This window comes from Arachis ipaensis, chromosome B4 (genome assembly GCF_059453495.1).
Source record: "Arachis ipaensis isolate K30076 ecotype BB chromosome B4, ASM5945349v1, whole genome shotgun sequence".
In the NCBI taxonomy this organism is placed as follows: Eukaryota; Viridiplantae; Streptophyta; class Magnoliopsida; order Fabales; family Fabaceae; genus Arachis; species Arachis ipaensis.
Genome location: NC_142439.1, coordinates 5,889,789 through 5,908,127, shown reverse-complemented (window position 1 = coordinate 5,908,127; position 18,339 = coordinate 5,889,789). Strand labels below are relative to the sequence as shown.

Below are 18,339 nucleotides of genomic sequence, written 5' to 3'. Positions count from 1 at the left end.
CTTTGGAGAGTAAAGTGTGATCTCTCACCATTGATTTCATAGGTGGGACCAAGAATAAATATGAAAGAGAAACTATTCAAGGGTAGAAGATCACACTTTACTCTCTAAAGTGAACTTTAAACTTTAGAGGATCCAAATCCCTAAACATTATATCACAAATTCACACATACTAGTATACTACATTTAAAATTCGAATCCAAATGTAGCGTATCAAAAGAGATAATAATGTGGCCAATGAGTTATAACTCAAATGACATAGTCTTTCCATACTCAATTAAGAGGTTATGGGTGAGTCTCCTATCTTTGATTAAAAAAAAATAATAATAATAATAATGTGTCATCTCAACAAGGTCTTAGCAACAAAGTGTTATAGACACACAAATATAATTTGTTCGGCCTATACATTGTCTAGGCCCATTAATTTTTATGGGCCCAATTGAGACCTTTCAGCCCACTTAATAAATGGGCCAACGGTTTTCAATATTGAAAAGCCCGCCCCAACACGGATTGTCCAGAAGTAGTTCGGAAACGGAGAGGAGTAGAGGACGAAGAAGATAAGAAATAGAATGGCGTCAATGTTGCTCGCCGGCGGCTACCGTAGCTTCGCAGGTCCGGCGGCGCGTGCGCTTGGAATCACGCGCGAAGTTCTTAACAAGCACCGCAACAAACACGCAGCTATCTGGCTTTGCCGGAGCTCATATAACAGTAGCACCGCACTTGCCGCCGAAACCGAAACCTCGAGAATCGTCGCCGGAAACACAACCGTAGCTTCTTCTTCTTCCAACAGGCATAGTTATCGTTCTCAAGAATCTACGTCGATTCTCCAATAAGTTTCAGCTACTTGTTTTTCTTTGCTCCGTTGCTGAGACTTTGTTTTGGTTTTGGACTTTTGGTTTAAGCTTCCCGAAGTACGATCGATTGCTTCCGTGTCCGTCGCAGAAAGCAACACCGAGAATCGAACACTTAGTGGTATCAAAAGGAGGACTAGTTTTGGAATACATCTGCGAAGCACTGGATCTTCCTCCTTTGTGAGTTTCATTTGGCAGTTAGAAGTTAGTTATATTTTCTGTTATACTGTTAATCTGTTTGAGTTTAATGCAAGCTTTCAGGTTTCATTTCATCTCATTGAATTGTGTTTCGTTACTACGAAGGTTTGTTGCAGACCTGATTAGATTTGGAGCTGTGTACTACGCTCTTGTTTGTCCCCAGCCTCCTCCTACTGCCACGGAGGAGGAGATTAGGATATTCAGGAGAGTCACTGACCCTTTGGTTTTGCGGAAGCGAGATTCGGTCAAAGGGAAAACACTGCGTGAGGCGCAGAAGACTTTTCGTGTCACTAACGGGGATCAGTTTGTCGAAGAAGGAACGTATTTGCGAGTGCATGTACATCCCAAGCGCTTCCCTAGGTATACCAAGAATTATCATTTCATTGCAGAGGCAATATAGTGTTTGATATTTTGATAATTTTGTTTTTTAGGTGTTATGAGATTGATTGGAGATCGAGGATCATTGCTGTGGAGGAATCGTATGTAGTTTTGGACAAACCTGCTGGTATATCAGTATGTAATCCCAAAATTGATTTTGATTTTATCGAATGCTAGGTTTTCCTGTAATTTTTATAACCTGTGTTCATACTCTAATTCAAGCGAGTGAAAGTTGGTTTTTACATTATGCTAATGGGTTCCTTGCTTGCTAGGATTGAATGGGTTGCACTAGATTATAATATGGATGCTCAAATGCTATTAAGATTCTGTGTGATGTGTTTTGAAATTTCTTGGTATCTTTACATGATTAGTTATTTGATCAAGGTTTCTCTCAATCTCTGTTTTACTTTTATTTGTTTATTTAATTTTGGGTAGGTTGGTGGAACTACTGACAACATTGAAGAGAGTTGTGCAACCTTTGCAACGCGTGCCTTGGGATTAACAACCCCTTTGATGACTACCCATCAGATTGACAATTGTACCGAAGGATGGTAGAGTGTTGAAAATAAGTACTGCCCCTTGTCAGTTTGTCATTCTTATTGGCATAGATTTTTATGAACTGTTATTCATGTGCAGTGTGGTATTAGCTAAGACCAAAGAGTTTTGTTCTATCTTTCACGGGAAAATCAGGGTAAGTGTTTGATCCCACTTAGTATCTTATTCTAGGAATAGCCCTAAACCATTTGCAAAGGGAGGCACTCCTATTATGTATGAACTGTTGGGTAACGTCTGCCCCATGAGTCCATGACCATGAGATGTGGGCATACGGCTCTTCTGTTTCGGAAGAAAGCCTTTTGCCACAGGTCAATGAGTAAATTAACTGTATCTGACTTCTTTTTTTAGGATGTTACTTTGTGGTTATATTTTTTCAGGACAAAAAGGTGAGGAAGCTTTATCTTGCTCTTACAGCTTCTCCTTTGCCTACTGGTATCATTACCCACTATATGCGTCCTATTCGCATGGCTCCTCGACTTATTTCTGAAGGTAATTAATTGTACAAATTAAAATAAGTGAAGTTTTTTTTTAATTCCCCGTGTTTTTTTTCTTAAGGTAATTAATTATACAAACTAGGGCCATGCCTCATGGCATCAGTCTCTCATAAGCATAACTTAAGAGATTAAGATTTGTGTTCGGCTGATATTCAATATTTTACCTTATGAAAAGAACAGGAAATAATAGTTAACAATTGAAGACAGAGTGATATATTCCTGGGCATTCTAAGTATATATATATATAGTCCTGACTCCTGACCTACTTGCCATAATATGATATACCATGACATTCTTAAGTGCTTTGGTAGGTGCGTTAGCCGATGTGACAACTGGCTGCTTAACCAAACATGTATAATTGATTAATTGTCATGTTCCATGACCAAGTACAGTTTAAATGGTCCGTGACTCTGTATGTATTAGCTTAGCCTATTGCAAAATCTGCAATATCTTCTTGATAAAGGGGATTGGAGGGTTTGGTGTCCAGTTCTTTGATACCAAAACTACCCTTCTTTCATCTTTCCTCTAACAATTTCTATAACTCTACATATGAAAATAAAATAAATAAAACTACCTACTAATAAGAATTCTACTACCAACTATATAACTAGTTTTTGTAGAGTGTAACATAAATAAAGAAATGACGTGCCTGTTAATCAATTAGTCATGTATAAATTTGAACCTTCTGCTTGCTATGTGATGTGGTCAAATGTTTTGAAATAAGGGCATTGAATTCTATATTCACTCAATCACCCGTTAGTTTATTGAGTGCAGATTTTATCAAGGGATGGCATCATTGTCAACTTGAGGTCATAGATTGCAGGAAGGTCCCTTGGCCAACTACTAATATTCAAGACAAATATTGTGTTGAAGACTGTGGGTGGCCTTCTCAAGATTATGCATATGAGTGTACCATTAACCTTCTTACTGGTAAAACTCATCAGGTCTGTAGCTGTCCTTTCATCATTTATATTTTTACTGAAGTATGTTCTTTTGTTGATTTTTTAAGTCTTGAGCTATTAATTTCATTGTTTCACTATCTTATGCCCTTCACAAGCTGTATGCTGACCAGCTGCCTTTGTTAGGGAAACAATAATTTAGTTTTTTCCACTCACAAAAATAATAGTAGAAAATATTGTTGGGTCTGATAGTTGGAGAATACGTTTCTAACATGCAGGTTAATTTTGATACTGTCCCCCCCCCCCTCCCTTTTTTTTCCCTAGATGACTTTATGCTCCATAATCTTGTATCAAGTATCAAACGTAAAGCTACTTTTTGTACTTAATGATAACTTAATATTTTATGCAGATTCGGGCTCAATTTGCTGCTTGTAAGGCACCACTGATTGGTGATTCTATGTATATGCCAGCTGCAATTGCAGAGATGACTAATCCTGGTCTTAATCCATTTGGTAAATACAATAAAGATTTCAGTAGTGAGTGTGAAAGAGAAACGGCTGTTATAAATTGGATTGCACAGTATGGAAAAGAGCCAAGTGTTGCAATTGGCCTTCAAGCGTATCAAATTTCATGGGACGATGGTGAACACTCTTACAAAGCTGGTTCCCCATGGTGGAGGTGTGCAACTGCTTAAAATGTGTGCTTGAGTTGAGGGATGGGAGATCAACTGCAAGGTTATGTTTCGCCACAGGCTTGAGTTTGCAATTGCTCAAGTTGAAAGCATCCTCCTTCTTTGTTACTTCCGATTCATATTCCTGAAAAGACATGGTTTTGTATGCTGATACAGACATTCAAAAGGCATAAGAAGACCAGGTGGTCATGAACCAGTGGATGCTGGTGGCTCTTTCTCTGAAGTAAGAATGCAAGGTTTCATAAAGAAAGGAAGGCACCAAGGCAGTTTCTGTTCTCCATCAATAACCCCAAAAATAAGGATGAAAGGGTAACTTTCATAAGATGGTTCAATTGTCATCCTGGAACAGCCACTCTGTTGGGATTCAACTTTTGAACAGGTGAGCCAGCGGATACAGGGTAGTGGCTGTTCCGCTCTCTATTGTGTTTCAGAAACTACCATCTATTCATGCTCCACATTCAGTTGCGTGTATTTTACTCAACATATTCTACTTCAAATCTCATAATATATATTTCTATGGCCACTCAGTTGTCAAGGGCCGTTTAACTACACCCTAGCATCTGATCCTGTGTGATCAATAATACTAATATAAACAGTTTATCAATCCATTTTTCACATGTTAAATTAAAGAGATTTTTTCATGACCACATTTGTTTATAATGTTATTCAAATAATTTTGCTATAATTACAACATAGTAGTAGTGACTGTAGGTATAGGATTTCGGGTAGGACCATACTATCATAATGCTGAAACCTTAAGATTTCCTCTCCAGTAAATCAACAAGCCAAAGCTTGACATTGGAGAGCTGAACAAATCTTTGTAACAGTCCTAGTTACTGAATTTCTAGCTAAGCCTCTTTTCTCAAATGATTTCTACCAGTTTTCTGCCCCCATAATTTCTGAAGAATGTTTCTGTTCTATGCTTTGCAATGAAGTCCTTGTACCAATTTGCTGATAATTTTGGAGTTCTCTCCAGCGTAGCTCGATCAACATGGTAGAGTCCATATCTTACTGTATACCCTTGTATCCACTCAAAGTTGTCCAGCAAGGACCAGGCAAAATATCCCTTAACATTAGCTCCTTTCCTGGTTACATGGTAATTGGAGAAAAAAAAGGGTTTAAATTACCTTTTCCCCTGGTATTTCACTGAAGCATAACGGATGACAGTGAGTCAGTGATCAACTAAGTTACTGGATTTCAAAATGCACTTTTGTATAGCTGTACCTTATGGCTTCCAGTAGGGAATCTAAGTGACCTTCCATGTAATCAATTCTGTTGAAATCTTTAAGGTATTGGTCCTTGGTGAAATTTGAGTGACTCATTTGGCCATATCCTACAAAAACATTCAATTTATTTTTTATTTTTCTTTTTCAGACAAATGTAGAATCCATTAAAATGTGACTGAGTTATGCTTACCGTTTTCAGTTAAGAACATTGGAATGTTATTGTATCTGTCTTTTATGTAGGTGACAATTTTCTCCATGCCTTTAGGATTAATATATTGCATATCAAGCGAAGCCTGCATATTATTTTGTAGAAGTTTCAAAATCATGGTGAGAATGGCAATTTTTCATGATCATAAGATCTGAAGATACATACTAGTTTCCCATTTGGACTTGTTTGGTACGATCCCTCGGTTCTGGTGATTCCAAGTCCTTGTTCACATATGGAGAAAATGCAGTCCTTAACATAGAAACTTATATAGTGATTGATGCCAATGAAATCCACTCCTTTCTTCAGCTTCTCTTGGTCGTTGCTGGAAAATCTGGGTAATATATTTCCTAGAATCTCTTGCATCTCCTTAGGATATTTTCCAAAGATGATCGGGTCCAAGATCCTGTATATGATGGTTGAGGTTGGATTCATAGTTAATAAAATTGTATGCTTTAGTTTTGAACGAAATCATAGAAGAGTGAAGACCCATTCCTTTTTAAAACCCCATAGATTACAAATAAAACTATCATAAAATCAACTTTTTTTAGTATTTGAAGGACTCTTGGTTGTCTTAAAATAATAAAACCATAGAGCATGTCTCTTTTTTTTTTTTGTGTTAAGGGTTGTGCTGTTTTTTGTGTAAATGAACAAGTACCGCATTGATTCTTCACATATCATAGAAGGTTACCATTTCGAGTTGAATGATCTTGCTCTTTCTGTGGCCAATTTGTCTTCTGTGGAATTGCTTATGGGTTCATACCAGTCAAGATGCACAGCAATGCCAATTTTACCACCTTGCTCTGCCTGAATATTTCATTCATAAATCATGATATCGTAAGTTTTAGAATTGGTAGAAAAATTTAATGTTGATATTAGTTCTGTTGTTAGTGCATTAGGTGTTTTTTCACCAAAATAATACCTGGTATTTGGTTCTATAAATCTCAACAGCATCTGCATGAGACAGGATAATATTGTGTACTACCAGAAAAGGTTCCTTCTCTGAATCTCCTTGACTGCAATTTCCAAATGGTTTGGAGCAACGACCCGGTGGACCTACTCCTAGACGGTAACCGTATGTTGCAAGGAAATCTGGCTCATTGAAGGTTGCCCAGTACTTTACCCTATCACCAAATGATTTAAAACAGAGCTCTGCGAAATACTGAAAATCTTCCCTGCCCAACATATATTGAAACCCAAGTAAGTAAAATTAGTGTAATTTATTCCATGAATTTCAGCTAACTTTAAATTTTAGTTGTCATTCATATATTGTTTGACAGTCAAGAAGCAAATTAGTTAAATGATTACCGTGATTGGGGACTTAGCCAAGCACCATATCTGTCCTCTAGTTCTTGGGGGGTGTCAAAGTGGAACAATGTTACAAAAGGTTGAATTCCTGTACATTTGTCAAATTGAGAAAATTCAAACGCATTACTGTCAAAGTGCTTGGGTCATTTTTTATCCATTTTCTGACGTGTCCAACCTTAGCACAATACTTTCATTTTCTATAAGATATGAGTTATGACTTATGACATGACTCATGAGATTTATGCTGAATCAAAATGAGAAAAAAAAATGGTAAACCTTTGACTAGCAAAGCGTCTATTAGCTTGTTATAGTAGTTCACGCCAGCCCAATTTATTTCTCCAAATCTTCCTTCTGCCACAAATGATAAATCCAATCAAACCACCTTCAAAGTCAACATGTGGACTTATTTATTGACTTTAAGCAATTGATAATGTCTAGTAATTTAGAGTGGCAAAGAAACGTACTCGGAAGAACTCTTGCCCATGAAATTGAGAATCTATAGCTATTGACTTTGATGGCTTCCATTAGATCAATATCCCCCTGTCCAAAGCCACGTTGCATTAATGTTATGCTAACAAAAACTGCTATTGCTTCTTGATTATATGAGCTAGTATTTCAAAACTTTGAATGTATATTACCAGGTAGCGATGGTATTGGTCAACCGCAATATCTCCATTACTTCTATCAACTGTCGTACCTGGAAATATTTTTAAATACATAAAAATAAAAGGAGTAATCAGAAGCAGAACCAGGATGCTTATTAGAAAACAGAGCATTTAGACATTTAATATAATAAATATGTGTGTGTAAAATAATGGTCAAATATAGAGAGAGACCATGTTATTGAGTAACATTAAGAAATTAAAGGAGATGAGATGACACAAAACATAGTTAGGAGTTAGGACCTGGTGATTGGTGAAGGAAGACATCAAAGATGTTTAGTCCTTTTCCATCACTCAAGTAAGCACCTTCATACTGTATATGATCAAGAAATAAGTAAACATTTAATCCTATTATAAAGTGTAATCAATTATTATCATCACATACATACCTGGTAAGCAGAAGAAGAAGTCCCAAAGAGGAAATTAGAGGGCAAAGGAGATTGATCCAACCCCTTTGATGAGAGAAGACAATGCATGATCACCATAACAATCAGAGATAGAAGAGCCATTGCCATTGCAACAATATGTATGTAAGTGCTTGGTTACACCTGCTATTGTCTACTAACATATTTATATTAGTTATAATATGGTTTATATTAATTATTTAGAAGATAAATGAGAGACGGAGTCAAAATCATAAGGCCGGACACTACAACAATTTCATCACTTTTATTCAACAATAAACAAACAAATAAACAATTATTTTAGTAAGATCATTACAGATATTAATTCAAAAGTCATGAGGCTAAAAACCGTTCAAATACTATGTATGGGTAGCAGGGTAGGTAAACGTTCAAACAATGTCCAATCTAAATTCTTTTTCATAAATACTTTTCCAAGAATTAAAATGTTTAATTTGAAAACTTTGAATAACTTTTCAAGTTAAAATATAGCTCTGCCCTCTAGTTAACCATCTCTCCATCACTCATAATTTTGTGGAGATAGAAAGAGTGAGAATGCGTAACGAAGAATCTTCGAAGATAAAAGGAGCCTATACTTATTAACAAGATATAGTTCAAATGGCATAGTCTTTCCATACTTATTTAGAGGTCGCGGATTCGAGTCTCACTTCTAACTTTGGATAAAAATAAAACAAAAAAGGAGCCTATTCTTATGAATCATGATCAAGTTAGGTATATAAATTTTTTACAATCAAGTTTTAAACAAGTGACTAACAATACTTTATCTATTATGAAACCACTCGTCCCAAAAACTTAAGTTGATAGGAAGAATTAACATGAATTGGTTATATTTTTAATACTCTTCTCAAACAAAAGTCTCTTTTAGTATATATATATTATGAAATCACTCGTCCCAAAAAACTTAAGATGATAGGAAGAGATAACATGAATAGTTATATCTTTAATATTTTCCTCAAACAAGAATTTCTTTTAAATTTGATTGACTTTTGTATGAATTTTCCTTACTCTGATATCATGTAATGAAACCACTCATCCCAATAATTTAAATAAAAAAAAAACATCATAAATAATTATATCTCTAACAATATATATATATATATATACATCACATATCTCTTAACTTGATGATCCTCGTATACCATTTTTTATTTTTACATAGAACTCAAGAAATTAAATTACAGCTCGTTTCCTTCCAACAAAGGAACACATACATTAGAAGCTGTATATGATTTTTTAAAACCCAAGAAGCAATGCCATATTAAAAACGACTTGCTTGATATTTTCATTTTCATTAATTAATTAAACTACATCAGCTTTAATTCCAGGATTCTTGAGCTCTCTTAGCTAGTTTGCAAATCATGATGATGACAAACAAGCCTTATTAGTATGTTGAGCAATGAATTGTTTATACCACAAAGCAGAGAACCTTCGAGTTCTGTTGAGAGTGGCATAGTCAACACGATGAAGTCCAAACCTAATAGTGTATCCATAGGTCCACTCAAAGTTGTCAAGCAATGACCACACAAAATACCCTCTCACATTTGCCCCTTTCCTGTACACACGCACACAAACATCAATTATTCTTAGTAGTCTTGCCAATTTTTTATGCTAAGTATTTCAATTCTATTTATACAAAACTTTCTCATAAGAAAATTTTATATGACTACTTGCTAACAATCAGAATTAAAACCTATATTGTAATATAGCAACAGAAGAAGAATCTTAAAGTAACAGTTGAGTTGTCTTTGATTTTAAAGTTATAGGTTCAAACTGTAAAAATAGATACTATGTAATTATCAGGTTAAACTACGTACATAACATTCTTTAAGTGCGGTCCTTCTCTAAACCCTACGTTAATGTGGGATGCTTGTACTCCCGACTGTCTTTTGTAATATAACAACAAATCTAACATTCATTATTGTTATAAAATTACTTGTTTTTGGGTTTGTGTGAATTTTGTATAATTTTTTTTCTTTTTGTTCGTCTAGTTCTTGTCTTTTGAAAGTAATAAAAACCGAATTTTAAACTTTTAGATAATAAAAGATCTGATATCATGTTATAAAAATATTTGTTTCAAAAACTTAAATTGATAGACTGAGATACATAAATAGTTTTAGACCGAGATACATAAATAGTTATATTTGTTAGAGATGCTACAGACAATGCGTATGATTTATTAGTCACATTTCTGGCAACTCTGCTTTCTTTTTTTTCTTCCTTCTGCTGATGTTAAATAATAAAAAAATGTAAATTTAGCAAAAAAATTTGAAAAAGATAGGAGAAAAATGGCAATACCTGATTGCTGTAGCAAGGGAATCCAAGTAGCTGCTCAAATACTCCACTCTTTTGACATCATTGATTATATCCTCAATTGTGGGGTTGGGTTTCTCTAAAGTCCCAAGTCCTATAGGCACAACAAAAAGGACACAATCAAAAGCTCATAAAGCAGGAATTAAATCATAGTAGTACTAATACATTCATGGGCTATTCTTATTCCACTCACCATTTTCAGTAATGAACATTGGTGTGTTGTTGTATCTATTCTTTATGTATGTCACTATCTTCTCCATTCCTTCTGGGTGAACATACAACCAGTCAAGTTCTGTCTACATCAATTACACCTTTCAATTAACATGCTTTATCATAGTGATCACTGTAATTCGAGTCGACATACCAATGTCTGGTATGTCGCACAAAGCGAAATATGACATTGACCATGTTTAAATAATACTCATTCCGTTTTAAAATAACTCTCATTTTCAGTTTTTGAGTTCATTGAAAAACTAATGTATCTCTAGATAACAAAAAAAATGAGCATATATTATATATACACAATGTATGTATATGTGTATAGGTTGTGATTACCGGTTGTCCAATGCTGAAACCATTGATTTGTGGAGAATTGAGAGCAAAACCTTCTGTCCTTGAAGACCCTTTTCCTGGTTCACAAGCAGAGAAGATGCAGTCTTTTGCATAGTAACTTGTGTAGTGATTGACTCCAATGAAATCCAATCCACTTGTCTTTAGTTTTTGCTTATCATTTCTAGAAAATGAAGGGAGGTCAGGTCCTAGAATTTCATGCATTTCTTCTGGATAATTCCCAAGTATAATTGGGTCCAAAAACCTGTGTATGTTATGTGTTGCTCCACAACTCACTAATGATGCTATCAAGAAAAAAAAATCAACAAATAACCAGAATCAAGTTGTGTTCTTTTCTTTTTGTTTCATTGTTTACCAATTCATGAAAAATGATTGAGCTCTCTCAGCAGCTAGCTTGTCTTCCCTGGAGTTACTCAACGGTTCAAACCAAATAGCATTCATAACAATTCCAATTCTCCCTCTTTGCTTTTTCTGAAATTCAAGATTAATTGGTAACATGGGATTAATTCTCACACTTATAAGGACTATCAAGCTTTTAATTTTCGACAATGTGAGACTTAATACATTTCATGCACAAGGGGTTCATACTTATTTGTTACCTGATATTTGGTTCTATAGAGGGTGACAACAGATGCATGAGATAAGATAAGGTTAGAGGCAGCAATGAAAGGTTCAGTCTCAGAATCTCCATGGCTGCAGTTGCCAAATGAAGCAGAACAACGTGCTGGAGGCCACAATCCACTTCTATAGCCACGAACGATTGCAACATTTGGTTCATTGAAGGTAACCCAATATTTCACTCTGTCTCCAAAGTTCTTGAAGCATATATCTGCATAATACTTGAAATCCTCCCTGAAAAACATCATCAACTTTTTCAACTACCTTATTAAAATATTACATAATATGTGAATAATTTACTTACTGAATTTTTGGACTTAGCCACCCTTTATATCTGTCCTCAAGTTCTTGAGGAATGTCATAGTGTGTTATTGTCACAAAGGGCTCTATCCCTGAATCACACACAAATTCAAATATCATTGTAATTGCAAATGCTGCTCATTCTCATAATCTAATGAAGTGATTTGGGAAATTATTTTTTATTTTAATATATACAAAATTAATCTAGACAAATTAAAAGAGACAAGAAAATGATGAACAATAATTAAAATAAACATAATTTTTTTTAAGAAATTACCTCTTTGGAGAAGTGCATCAATTAGGCGGTTATAGTAGTCAATGCCAGCCTTGTTGACCTTGCCAAATTTTCCCTCTGGATTAAATTCAACTTAGAAGATTTTATTTAGAGGGCGTTTATTTTTAAGGTTAAGAAATATATAATAAAAAAAATTATGTTTTTGAGAATATTATTTTGGGGAATATTATATCCGAGTGTTGCTAAAAAAATATGTTTGTTTAATCCATTAGGAATTACTTTTAATGTTCCCAAAAATAAATTAGGATACGTTTGTTTGAATTTCTAAAATAACCTGAATACTAATAAAAATAGATTTTTTTTTTTACGAAAAATATAGTAATCGAAAAATATAGTAATAATTTCATATTTTTTTACAAGAGAATATCAAATATCCACTTTTTAAACAATAATAAAATTTTATATTTTATTCAAAAAATTATTCTTCGAATAAGTTATTAAAATTTCAAACACATACAAAAATAATATATTTTCATGAGTAATGTCTAAAAATAAATCAATTTTTTTAAAACAAAGCACACTTAGGGATAGAAAAAAAAAAAGAACAGCTGAGTGCAATTTGTTAAGTTTTTTTTTTTTTCTTATGGTATCTCTCAACCCGACAAGTCAATGACTAATTCGTTGCGAATCAAAGTTTTATTTAAGAGTTTATCATTATGAATAGGTTGCTACATGCACAAGACAAAATTTAAATCTCCGATATTTGTTTAAACGAACTAATGTGATAATTATTACAACAAGCTAACTTGATTGATTTATTAAGGTTTTTTCTAAGGAAATGGAAAATTTTTTTACTTGGTAGTATTCTGGCCCATGACAAAGAAAAACGATAGGTGTTGGCTCCAAGGAACTGCATAAGGTCCACATCTTCCTGTTCCTCACAATAAAATAATTAATTACTTGTAATATTATTGTAGATGTCATGAATATAATTACAGTTAATATTGTTGCATTTAAAAAGCTACCAATGATTTTTAGAGTAGAGACAACCAGTTTGAATACTTTTAAATCATTTGGTATATATGAAATGATTTATTTAAGGTTATTGTCTTCACTTTTCAAGTGAGTTTTACATGATTATATATAAAGAAAATTGCTATCTATATGACTATATACTCTCATTTTGTAAAACAAAAAATTTATAGCACTTTTTTCAAAGAAAGGTTAAAATGTTTGGAAAAATGATAAATATATTAAAAAATACACACAAAAAAATATAATAATAAAAAATTGTGAAATAAAGAAATTAAAAGTTACAAGAGAAAAAAGAAAAAAATAGTGAAATTGAAGATGTAAGTATAGGATTTAAGTGTACAGATAACTTTTCGTAATATAAAAAAAGTTATGTAAATTATAGTATTATCCAACACTTTTTGTCAATTAATTATTATCTATTGAATGACGAAATAACCTTTACATTCCACTGTATTTTGAATTTAATCTTATTTATATTTATGATATAGTGAATATCCGTTAAGTGAAGAACATGAATAAGTTTCTTTAATTATAAAAAGTAGCTAATAACCCCACTTAATTAAAGAAGTAGGTCCCTTCAATTACATTTTTTTTTTTGGTAAATAGACAAAACTTAATTTAATATGGACAAATTAATGACGATATATTAATTAGCCAAAAATATTATTCAAAATAAAACCTTCGCTCTAATGAATGCGTGTATGACTACGAATATCATAAGAAAAATGAGTGAATCAACAATAATAATGCATATAAGACTTCAACTAAGTATTTATAATATAATAATTTGTTGAAAAACTATCATCACTTATTGTTTGCTCTCATGAAAGATTTTTTTAGTTGCGTATGCTTTCTTTGATTATATAAATTATGTTACATATACACTAAAATTAATTATTAATATAAAATATATATTAAAATATAAATATATATTAAAAATAATTAAATTATATATTTATATTTAAATATATTAATAATTAATTTTAATATATAAATAATATTTTTATAATTATGTAGGTGTTATTTTTATAAAATATTTATGAGATATATTGATATATAACGTGACCTATCAAAATTGAATTCTTATTTCAAACTTAATCAAGTCTAATCAAACAAACTTTATTTTATAATCCAACTACAGTATATGCAGAGGGAAATAATTATTAAAAAACAAAAAAGAAATCAAATCAGAGAAGGAAGCTTCGAGACACAATTGCTAATGGCCGTTGGAGAGGGGGAGGTACTTTTGTCCCTTCAATTTTTTTAATAAAATAATAAATAAATTCTTAAAAATGTACATTTTAAATAAATTAGTCTTTAAAATATAAAAATATTAATAAAATTTTTTAAAATAATAAATATAGATATATTATTTTTAAATTAATTTTATGAATAAATAAAAAAAATTTAGTTTAAATTAATTTATTTACATTTATTATCCTAGATAAAAGTGGAGTCTTGTGTAATTTACAGAGAATAATGGCCCCTCCCAAATTAATAATTTTACATATGAAATTTTTTATTTTTATGTTTTAGTCTTTTAATTTTATTTTTTGACCTCTTATTTAATTATATTTTTTATGTTAGTCCACTCCAAATAAAAATTCTAGTTTCGCTCTTGATTTTAAAAGATTTTATTAATAATTTTTTTAATTAATCTGTTCAAAATATAAATATTTAAAAATTTATTTATTATTTTACTCTATATATATGTGTGTCCCTTCAATCTTTATACAAGGTTTCATTAATTATTATATATTAAAATTATATTTTTATTTAAAATAAGATAATACTCAATTTGGTCCTTAAATTTGCATGTGAGCTTTAATTTGGTTTTTAAAATTTAATTGTTTTTATTTAGTCTCTAAACTTTGTAAACATGACTCTCATGTTAGTTCTTAAAATAATTTTTAATATAATATATATGTGTCCCTTCAATCTTTATACAAAGTTTCATTAATTATTATATATTAAAATTATATTTCTATTTAAAATAAAATAATACTCAATTTGGTCCTTAAATTTGCATGTGAGCTTCAATTGTCTCTAAAATTTTAATTGTTTTTATTTAGTCTCTAAACTTTCTAAACATGACTCTCATATTAGTTCTTAAAACAATTTTTAACATACAGACGTTAACATAACGCTGTCATAGACAACCGATTGTCACGCTAGATTTTGTAAAATGATGTGATTTTAGTTTTGGCACTCAAATGACTCAAAAACAACGTCGTAAGTGGTGTTTATTAAAACTTTACTTAACAAAGAAAGTGATACGTCGTTTTTAGGCTATTTGAATACTAAAACCAAAATTACATTATTTTACAAATTTTAACGTGGCATTTGACTGTCCATATCAGCGCTCAATTAACACTTTTGTATTGAAAATCGTTTCAAGAACTAATGCGAGGTACCTTTACAAAATTGAAATATTAAATAGTGGTGATTGAAAGTTTAGGGACTAAATTAAGTAGGGGTGAGCACGGGTAGCGGGTACCCGATTACCCACCCGAATCCGAACCAAACCAATCAAATTGGTTCTGGAACCGACGGGTAATCGGGTCCAACCCGAACCAAACCAATGACATTTGCTGATGATTGGTTCGGGTATCGGTTTTGGGGGCACAGAACCCGAACCAACCCGTATACCCGATCATAATTAATTAAATAATATATATATATATATATATATATATGACTTTTTATGTGTTTTCTAACTCATAACCCTAATCCTATCTCACTAATGTTTAGATTTTAATGTGTTTTAGTTTTAGCTTCTTTCAAAGATTATTCACTAGACTTTTGTATTTAACTTCTAATATTTTTATTGCACTTTTATATTTTCATTAGACAAGATTATTTACTATTAATATGTTTGAATTTTGATGAGTTTAATTTTTAATGTATTTGGTATTTAATATGTTTGCATTATTTCTGTTGATGTTACATGTTTATTGTATTTCTTGAATTTTTAAGATAAAAATTTGCCAATTTAATTTTTTTTTTTTATGAATTTCAAAGTCATCGGGTACCCGCTACCCGGACCGAACCAATCCGTTTTTAATCGGTTTGGTTTGGTTCGGGTACAAGCACAAAAAAATGCAAATCCGAACCAAACCAAACCAATTACTTTTTGATCGGTTCGGTTCTAATTTTACCTTGAACCCGAACCAAACCGACCCGTGCTCACCCCTAAAATTAAGGCTCTAAATTAAAGTTTGCGTGCAAATTCAGAGATCAAATTGAATATTAACTCATTAAAAATTCTTAAAATAATCTTAAATATAGTTAGCAAAAATAATGTAATCATCTTGATTAATTAACAAGGTGGTGTAGATTTTGGAGCAACAGTAATAAACTTTACTGCATGGTAAGTTACAGACAAATTAGGGTTTATACAAGTGATTCGAAAAAGTAGACAGTTTAATATTTCTCGTATAGTATTATGGTAAATTTTTTTATATATTTATATTCTAAATTAAATAGAGAAATGGATCCTCTCCATTTTTTTTGTCATTGAAGATAATAAAGTGTAATCTCCCACCTTTAATTCTACAAGTGGGACCAGAAATAAATAAGAGAGAGAATGCAATGAAGGGTGAGATCTTCCACATCCAGTTTTTTTTCCACTGGAGAGGATCCAATCCCATTAAATAGCTATGATGCATGAACACTGACATGGACACGGGACACGATATGACACGGGACATGTTGACACGCAGATTTTAAAATTTTACATGACACGGGAAACATGCATACATATGAAATATAATTTTTTTAGATAAATCGTAATGATATTTTGATATTTTATTGATATTAAAATATAAATTAAATTTTTTAATTATTTTTAATGTCTTATTTTAATTATATCAAGTATTTAAAATATATGTTAAGAATAAGACTGGACATATGATGGTATTTAGGTGTGTCCAGGCGTGTCCGAAGAAGAATTTTTTATTTTTTATTAAGACACGGTTGGATACAACAAACACGTGTATCGGACAAGTGTCGGTGAGTATCGTATCCAAAATGTGTCTAACACTCGAACACGACAACTCAGCGAAGTGTCCATGCTTCATAGAATAATAAATTACAAATATTAAATATTTAAGTAAAAAAAACAATTCTATATTAAATATTTAAATTTTAATATATGATATTATTTTAATTTTTATTATTACAAATATTATATTACAAAACTTTAACCAACTAGAATAATAAATTATTCTTATAAAATTAAATTATTTTTATAAAACATAATAAATATATGATCAATAATCTATATAGCAAACTTAAATTAATAGAGAACAGTTGAACTTGTGCAGTAAAACTATCTACCTGATAACGATGGTAATGATCGACAGCAATATCACCATTACTTCCATCCATTATAGTGCCTGAAATAATAATAATAATAATAATAATAATAATAATAATAATAATAATACAATAGAAAACTAATTAATTAATATAATTTAATTTTAATATACTATCAGTATATGTAAAACATTTTTATATTTTATCTAATTGTATATCGGTATATCAGCAAAAATAATTATACATTAACTACGTAAATAATGATCTAAAAACAGAAAATTGAAGATGAGTGGGAATTATTGAATGTGTATGAACCTGGCTTGTGAGTGAAAACATCCCAGTTGCTTAGTCCCTTACCATCACTCAAGAAAGCTCCCTCAAACTGCAACCAAACAATATAATAATAATAATTAATCACATCATCATCAATAACAGTTAAAAAAGAACCAAATTAATTAAAATTAAAGAAGTTGAACATATATATAACAACAAACCTGATAAGAAGAAGATGAGGTTCCAAAAAGGAAGTTACATGGAAATGGAGATGTATTATTTTTCAATAAAAGCATGTGGCTGGTTGCATTGAAGAAAAGTGAGAAGAAAAGGCATAGTGCAAAGTGAAGATGATGAAGAAGAAGGAGTAGTAGTGGAAACTCCATGTTATTGTTTTCTGTATGACAGGGTGGCTCTGTCTCTCTGCTATAAATACTTGTTTACAATCCAATAATATGATTTTATTTTTTACCTACTAATAATAAATAATTTTATTTTCATGTTAGTATAAAATAGTTTTACACGTGGATCTAATTATTACATAACGTCGTATCAGTAAAAATAATTATCTTTTATATTGATTACGTGAATGATTATCTAAAAAAACAAATATAATTTTATACCGTCAGTGCATTAAAATTAAACTCAATAATAAATAGAAAAATGTTATTTTTTTAACCAACTTTTAATATTGGACTCTAAAATCAGTTTGATTTTGATTTAGATTTATTTGCATGTGTTTTTACTTTTTAGTATTTTTTTAGAGAAATGCTAGGGCCAACAATTTTGGTGTTT

The 18,339-nt window shown here is 31.5% G+C and overlaps 3 protein-coding genes across 6 annotated transcripts; 1 reads left to right on the top strand and 2 right to left on the bottom strand.

Moving 5' to 3' along the window:
• The first annotated feature begins 499 nt into the window (after window positions 1–499).
• On the top strand, window positions 500–13,019 carry LOC107638609 (Pseudouridine synthase family protein). 3 transcript variants are annotated; one of them, XR_015881083.1, is made up of 13 exons: window positions 504–787; window positions 900–1,028; window positions 1,152–1,406; window positions 1,478–1,559; window positions 1,860–1,975; window positions 2,061–2,115; window positions 2,357–2,468; window positions 3,248–3,417; window positions 3,782–4,442; window positions 6,119–6,331; window positions 6,446–6,694; window positions 11,385–11,549; window positions 12,782–13,019. XR_015881083.1 is itself a non-coding variant. In XM_016341951.3 (10 exons), exons 1-9 carry the CDS (start codon window positions 567–569, stop codon window positions 4,064–4,066), a joined length of 1,425 nt encoding a protein of 474 aa, XP_016197437.1. In that variant the 5' UTR covers window positions 504–566; the 3' UTR covers window positions 4,067–4,106; window positions 4,220–4,710. The 3 variants fall into 3 exon arrangements, 2 of the variants coding, with proteins under 2 accessions (XP_016197436.1, XP_016197437.1); XM_016341951.3 differs by lacking the exons at window positions 6,119–6,331; window positions 6,446–6,694; window positions 11,385–11,549; window positions 12,782–13,019 and having other exon boundaries at window positions 3,782–4,106; window positions 4,220–4,710; XM_016341950.3 differs by lacking the exons at window positions 6,119–6,331; window positions 6,446–6,694; window positions 11,385–11,549; window positions 12,782–13,019 and having other exon boundaries at window positions 500–787; window positions 3,782–4,710.
• On the bottom strand, window positions 4,921–8,139 carry LOC107638608 (beta-glucosidase 46). 2 transcript variants are annotated; one of them, XM_016341949.3, is made up of 12 exons: window positions 7,854–8,139; window positions 7,708–7,777; window positions 7,441–7,499; window positions 7,267–7,342; window positions 7,079–7,153; window positions 6,803–6,890; window positions 6,417–6,669; window positions 6,186–6,301; window positions 5,663–5,900; window positions 5,480–5,582; window positions 5,288–5,396; window positions 4,921–5,148 (listed from the first exon to the last, which is right to left on the bottom strand). In XM_016341949.3, exons 1-12 carry the CDS (start codon window positions 7,977–7,979, stop codon window positions 4,926–4,928), a joined length of 1,536 nt encoding a protein of 511 aa, XP_016197435.1. In that variant the 5' UTR covers window positions 7,980–8,139; the 3' UTR covers window positions 4,921–4,925. The 2 variants fall into 2 exon arrangements, with proteins under 2 accessions (XP_016197435.1, XP_088341364.1); XM_088485238.1 differs by having other exon boundaries at window positions 4,921–5,209; window positions 7,854–8,098.
• On the bottom strand, window positions 9,146–17,944 carry LOC107638610 (beta-glucosidase 46). Its single transcript, XM_088485237.1, has 12 exons — window positions 17,766–17,944; window positions 17,587–17,653; window positions 17,293–17,351; window positions 12,775–12,850; window positions 11,962–12,036; window positions 11,689–11,776; window positions 11,366–11,618; window positions 11,122–11,237; window positions 10,752–11,010; window positions 10,390–10,492; window positions 10,182–10,290; window positions 9,146–9,438 (listed from the first exon to the last, which is right to left on the bottom strand). Exons 1-12 carry the CDS (start codon window positions 17,928–17,930, stop codon window positions 9,243–9,245), a joined length of 1,566 nt encoding a protein of 521 aa, XP_088341363.1. The 5' UTR covers window positions 17,931–17,944; the 3' UTR covers window positions 9,146–9,242.
• Window positions 17,945–18,339: the final 395 nt, after the last annotated feature.